The 7,168-nt window shown below is 34.9% G+C and overlaps 1 protein-coding gene across 1 annotated transcript in view; it reads left to right on the top strand.

The window, feature by feature from the left end:
- Nucleotides 1-5,581: 5,581 nt before the first annotated feature.
- The window catches only part of LOC117171008, a 149,244-nt gene continuing 147,657 nt past the window's right edge, over nucleotides 5,582-7,168 (top strand). Inside the window, exon 1 of the mRNA XM_033358053.1 lies at nucleotides 5,582-5,716. Within this exon, the coding sequence (XP_033213944.1) occupies nucleotides 5,582-5,716 (135 nt within the window). The remainder of the gene's footprint in view (nucleotides 5,717-7,168) is intronic.

Raw genomic sequence — 7,168 nt, forward strand, 5'->3', positions numbered from 1 at the left:
ATTGTTTAATAATTAACAAAGATTCGCTTTTATGACAGTAAGAATGACCCCTTTCAGTTTTATTGAATGTCTAACCTGAACAGCCTTTACTACTTTATAAGTGAATGAGATCGACGTAAAATGCATCGCCAGACTCTCTGTCTGACCAAAAAAGAAGGTTTCTACTTCGAAAACAGTCGAAAACAATAGAAAATCATACCATTTTGTTTTCTCGTAGGAAAATGCGTGACGAACCGATATTATGTTTGAAATTATTTCCTTCTGAGTATGCTACCTATACGAAGCGGTAGTTTGAGCGGAAAATGGTACATCAGGCACGCTTTGTTCAGCGATTAAAATGTATAAGCACCGCGGTTACCAAAAATCGGACCTCATCACCCATTTAAAGTAAAAGCTGGAAAATCGGAGGGAACGGCGTGCTCACAAGTGGAAGCTTTTCAAGAAGCGACGGAAATTTTGTATGCGCATATTAAGTATGTTCTGTATTTTTTAACAACAAGCATCTATTTTACATACGAGACCGATGAATTTGCTGCATCGTTTCCCTCACGCACCTGTCTGCTCGCGTTTATTTCGGTTATTCAACCGTCATTTTTCCTTTGTCTGAAGCTGCAACCTTCCATTTCCGCTTTCTTCTGAGTTCTCCAAAGTCTCGACCTCGATGGGATAAAGCGGCTAAATCCCTTACCGAACTGACAAATCACCATATAAATTGCAGTGTTCGCTTTTCTTTCTATAAATATTAAAAAAGAGGAAGTGCTATTCATACCTACAAGACTCTGTTCACATCGCTATTTTCCCATTTTATTTCTCTCTTACTTTCTTTCCCTTTTCTCTTCTTATTCTTCATTCCAGCTTATCCCGCTTCATTCACGACAGTCTGTTCTTCCTTCATGGCTCTTCGCTGTCTTTCCGTTTTGCCTGGCGCCCCTCGTCATTCTACCGCGAAAGTATCACGGTCGGCGGAGCTAAGGATAATTGCTACATGAATATACATGAGCTCAGTTTTGCTTATTAAATTCATTATTAATATATTCAAAACAGGTATCGAATGAATGAATCCGATGATATGCAAATAGCGCCCACGACGAGCGTCTTCCGTTCTTACCAAGGAGCAGGCGACCCACTCTTGTCTTCTTCCTCCCGCCCTTTCTCTCCGAAGCTATTTCCTCTTCCTCTCCCTCTCGACCTTATTTTCAAACCTTTCAAGTACTCGAAAAACGAGGCGAGCTTAAATCCTTCTTTAGCATTCTTACTTGACGGGAAATGAAGGAAAAGTGTACGATGAATAAATCAATTTTATGTCTAAAAATTCCCGACTTTTTACTAAGAATGATACTTGCTACAAATTCAGTTTAAATATCATTTTTCAGAATTCATAAAGATCGTATTTTTAATAATATATTAGCGGAAGTTAAATCAATACACTTGACATTCTTTTCTTGCTGAGCCAGGTAAAGGCCTGTACGAGTCTCAATTAAACCGCTTCCACAGAAACAAAAGAAATACATTTTAATTCCAGAAACAAAGAGAGTACTTTATACTTTTAACCGTTGATTAGGTCTCCCTTTGTTGTGGACAAATTCCACTTAGCTTGAAAAGAGAGTTCTGGTTTTTAATTATATGAATTTTAAATTAGTTACAGAATCGTTTTACATCTTTAAGCATTGAAGGAATAGGACCTTGGCCTTCTCAACATCGACACGAAATATCGCACTTCAGTAAAAACTGCAAGTCATCTCGTCCTCATAAATCACTCAACGTATTTCAAGATACAGCTAAATGGTAATATTTGCAAGAGAAACTGATAAGGCCAAAAGGTTTTACTCATGTCCTTGGATCAGAATACAGATTTGAGAATATTCAGAATCTACTAAGTTCATCATTGGAAGAAGATTTCACAAGATCGTTCCATTTTACTTCAAACTTGGATATCCTTAATAGTTTTAAGATCTGTTGTTCAAAAAAATAAAGTCAAAGTGTAAAGGTACATCTTTAACGAAATTTCGTACACCTGTGTAGAATTTGAATAGCTAGTAAATGTTCACTGAATCCTAATCCCAATTCAAGACATCTACGTTTGTCACTTACGGTTCACCTTTCCCTAATTTCTCTCTTTGAATGCCGAACACGCCTGACGAAAGTGAACAAATGAGGCTACTTCCAACGGGAGATGTCTGGGCACATGAAATCCTTTTAAAGACACTAACGGGCAAATTTTCCATCTATTTCTGCTCTTCCCGGTCACGTACTATGCATGTTTCCATTATTACCTTCAGGAGACACTCAATTCCTGGTTTTAGCAAACATGAAATATCCTAGCGTCTCAATGCTCCATAAAGATGATTGTTTGCGTTTTGGTATTTGCATTCAAGTTTCGTGTGTTTCTTAGATTTGATTACATTTCAAAATTATTATAGTTTTTCGACACTGAAACCCTAGGGTGCTATCTTTAATTTTGCGAACTTTATAGGAGAAGCTGTATAGAATTGGGTAGTTTGTAGATAAAGATGATTACTTATAATGAAATGAATTTTTTAAATCTGTTTCCGGAAAGAATAATTAGACCAAATAATACACGATTTAACTTTCTTTGGGAGCGGCGAAACTTCGGTGTAATAAAATATTATATTCTAAAATGGAACTTTGCGTTGAAAAATGTGTCAATTTGAATTGAGATATAGCACCTTGCGACTCCGTAAAATGAGTATGGAGTTTGTTTCTTCCTCAGTTCTTAAATATATGGAAAATAGATTAAAATGTTCCCAAAGTTTTCAGATATTAACCTTCCATTATTTTGACGTTGAAAGTTCTCTTGAATTTTCCGCTAAGTGTAATATTTTTTTTATTCGCTTTAATTCTAATCTGGCATTATCTCATTTTTGTTTAAAAAAGTGAGATAGCATCCTATGGTTTTAGAATCACGAAAAAATTAAGAATATATTTAACTGCCGATATAAGAAAACCCGGTTTACGATATTCCTATCATTTCTTTCCTCAGCAGTCTCATGAAGAGGGGAACCACTAGACCGAGAGAGAGAGAGAGAGAGAGAGAGATAGAGTGAGTGAGAGTGAGAGAGAAAGGGAGGCGGTGCTGAGTCAAGCGTGAAAAACAGCATGAGGGCCGCACTCTCATCGCATTTGTTGCATCAGGTTGCTTCCAAATCCAACAGAAATGGTGCTTGCTGCCCTGCCTATTTACGTTTTGATTTGCCCGATGTAGAATCAAGGCCACTACAATCTATGCCTGAAACCTTTCTTATATCGGGAGTTGAGTGTATGTTAAACATGTTTAGAAAACAATGCTTCATTAATAGACTCTATTTCAATCTAATTTTAACACTTTCTGCCGGTAAAACTGATAAATGGTCATAATATTTTAATTATTTATGAACTCTTTTAAATACGCTTTTTTCTTGTCCTTCTACTTTTCTGAATTATATGAGCAAAATATCTATTTAAAAAATAATATAGGACTCCTTATTTTGGGAAATAACTATCTCGTTAAATATTACTTAAATTATAATTTAAGTAATTTTTATCGAGTGTTTTAGTCTTATCTGATCTATTTAATTTTCTGATACTATTTGAATCTAGAGTATAACATAATACTTGCCATACCCTCAATACTTTAATTTTTTAACTTGCAAGAATTATATAGCCCAAAATGGACTAAAAAATTACATACTATATTCGAAACTATAATTTGTCGATCCAAAGTTAATCGAAACATTATACAATGAAAAAACTGTTCACTACATAACTACTCCATTCATAATTACATTTAAATTTACATGTATCTACGCAGATTGTAGATTTCCAATGATTTTTTCATTGTTCAGCGATTTGATCGAATACTCTGTACAAAATAAGACTTCTGAATTTAGTGGGTGTCAGAATACCCGCCCCAATTTTTGAAACTCCATCAAAATTAAATATTTTTATCCACAAGTTTTACACAACAGTGTTTTATATTCTATTAGATACAGTACAGCGCATTGAAATGTTGGCTTTTAATACACACAAGTTGCAAATTTAATCCCTAATATTATTTACCTACAGTTATGACTTTTAAAAAGAATTTATAGCAAAATTATATTTGCTTCAAAATTTGTTCAATTGACTCTTATAGGCAATTTAGAATATAGACAAATATACTGCTAAAATACTTTATCCATTTCTTGAAGGCATAGAATAAAAAATAGATAATTTAGCCACATGTTGATTACTAAGAATTACACGTCCTGATTTTTCCCCTCCCTACTTCACTTTCACAGATAATTTACGCTAAATATCTTTGGAACTATGAAAAAATTCTTATTTTCAAAAAGAGAAACGACCAGTTTTTATCTCATAACTATTTAATTTTATTCCTTAAGCCCACTTTATTTTTATTTTAAAATCTGTTTTTAACATTTACTCAATCTTTACTATGTAAATGGCTAAATTAAAAAAAATACAACACACATCACTAAACCACTTGCTGTTCCTTGAAAATTACGCATCCTACCTTTTGACTTGTTCTCCTATTATTAGCACTTTCATCAAGTATTTACACTTTATTTATATAAAAACCTGTAAAAATAATCCTATTTATAGATAGAGTTTCATAATTAATTTTTGAAATAACACCATATGTTTCAATGTCTTAGAGATTTTTATAAGGAGTTCAAAACCAATCGAAAATTCTGAAAAATACTCCTCTGTTTACAAAGAGTGTCGTAATTATTTTTCAATATACTTTTGAATGTTATTAAACTTTTCCCTATAGAAGTTTCGATTTAAGATTTGTTAGAAAGTCATAAGCTTTTATCTAACCTTCGCAAATATTCAGGACATACTATATAATGAGGATAAAACAGAACACAGATTATCAAACCACGTGTTGTTGATCCCGATACCAGAAATCAGTACTTAGACTCTCATCTTTGCGCAGACGTCACTCTGCCCGAGTCATTCAATTCTCCACGTGAGTTCAACAACTGATAATTCACATCTCATATCTCCACCTTCCATAATAACGGTTAGAAAATTTAACTAAAAGATGAAAATCAAAACTATGTCAAAGTGGCTAACCTATGATCCATAGACCAAGTTCCAACCCGGTGCCAACGCGCGTTGCCAGCGAGGTAGCGTCTCTTGCAAGTCTTTCTGTTATAATATTGTCTCTTTGTTATTCTCGAAAACGAAAGAAAAAAATGAGTAATCCCTGTGTCCAGGAAACTACTATCAACTGCGATATCACTCGTTGCACGAGCAAGTATTGCTTGACGGATAAACTCGCAGCGCGCGACGTGGCGGCGAGTCGGATGGCTGACTGGCGGAGAGCAAGTTTCGCTCGGCTCTCTCGGGGTTCGTGGGGGTTGATCATAGGGGTTGGTGTATCTAGTGGTGTGGCGAGGGGGTGCGGTGGGGTGCGAGATGAAAAGGCGCAGCACAGTGGGGTTGATGCCGCGCCGAAGTAGCAACAGGCTGCAGTCGAGCGCCCTTAATATCAGAAACGTCCGCTACAAGTTCACAGAACTGATAGCGCTAGTGTCGTCACTGACGTCACGTAGACGTGACGTAGGCGTGGTCACGGATGCGCACTAACACCTCGCCTGTCACCGTTGTCATAGTGACTGCTTTTGCCGGTGCTTGCGTTTCGTCGTCGTCGTCGCCCCCGTCGCCCACCCTGTCCGCCGACGAGAAAACCCCCGCGGTTGCCACTGGTACCGTATGCTATGCAGGAGAGAGTGATGGAGAGTCAAGGAGATGGACAGGAAGAAAATAAAGGAAGGAGAGAGAAGGAGATGACGAAAGGAAAATGGGGGTTAAGGGAGATAAAGGGGGGCGCGAAGAACCGTGAAGAGGCCACGGTCGCTAAGGCAACAGGGGTACAAACAAGTTTACGCGCTTTTCAATTATTTGGATGCGTATGACGATAGAATTGCTGAGAGAATGTGTTGGAGCGAAAAGATGAGGTCGTTATTATTGCAGAATTGTTATGTTGGAAAAATGTAAAGGTGTTCTTTTCTTTTTAGATTTGAGACTTGTTTTTAGAAGTAGGCCTTCTTAAATGTACATTTTATGACCAATACCATATTGGAGATGCCATTTATTTTATCACAAGTGGCGAAGTTTTAAAAAGAAAATTAAAATTGATAAGGCTAAAATTAGTCTAATTAAATTACAAATAAATTATTTTGGTTAAAAGGCAGTGATTGCAGTTGAAGGAGTTGAACATGCAGTGATCTATACCAGCACATAATTCGTATTGCATATACGTGTGCGCCATTTTAAATTTAAATTCATTCAGGTTCAATTTATAATTCAAGACTTTAAAAGAAAACAATAAATAAAAATTAATAGAAATGAACAATTTCTAACTAAACACTTATTACTAAAAAGGATATCAGAAGTTCACTTCAAAAAAATCTATCATACTTTCAAGAATCCGAATCTTATTAATAATTTTAGTAAACTATACAGGAATTTCCATTTTGGGGTATATATTATAGTGTAAGGTATTCCACAGAAATACTTTAAAATAGATTCATATCAGTACTCTAGATCAAAATTTGATTAAAACAGTAATAATACAGGGTAAGAACCAACCTAAACTATTGTGTGAATTTGTTTCTTAAGGAAATATTATTTTCGAGAAAAATCGTTTGCATACAAAATTTGAAAACGATCGTTTTCATAAAGTTTGACCGTTATGAAAATTAAAAAAATTCAAATGTATTTGACGTGAATTTTCTAATTGACAAATCTTGAGAAACGTGACATAATAAGACTGTCGTATTCTTAGTTACAAATTCATATAATTATAGTGATTAGCCGAGAGGTTATCTTTTTTCAAAGAAGGATCTTTGTAAAGATAAATTTACACTGCTGATAGAAAAGCAGGGAGAAAATAAGCAAAGACACAGCTAAGTGTAACAAAACAAAAAAATTCTTCAAAATTTCTTATAATACTGATTGTCCAGTACTTAATTTCCTTTAAAAATTTTATTTTAAAATTTTCATCCAATGGCATTCAAGTGTTTTTGATTTAAAAGTACATCTGATATATCGTTTTCTTTCACATAACTCGATGTTTTTTAAAAATGAATATCTATCCCGAAGATAGACTATACATTTGACGATGAAAATGTAAGACAATAATATTTATAAAATATAGACA

The sequence above is a fragment of the Belonocnema kinseyi genome, chromosome 4 (genome assembly GCF_010883055.1).
Source record: "Belonocnema kinseyi isolate 2016_QV_RU_SX_M_011 chromosome 4, B_treatae_v1, whole genome shotgun sequence".
Taxonomy (NCBI): Eukaryota; Metazoa; Arthropoda; class Insecta; order Hymenoptera; family Cynipidae; genus Belonocnema; species Belonocnema kinseyi.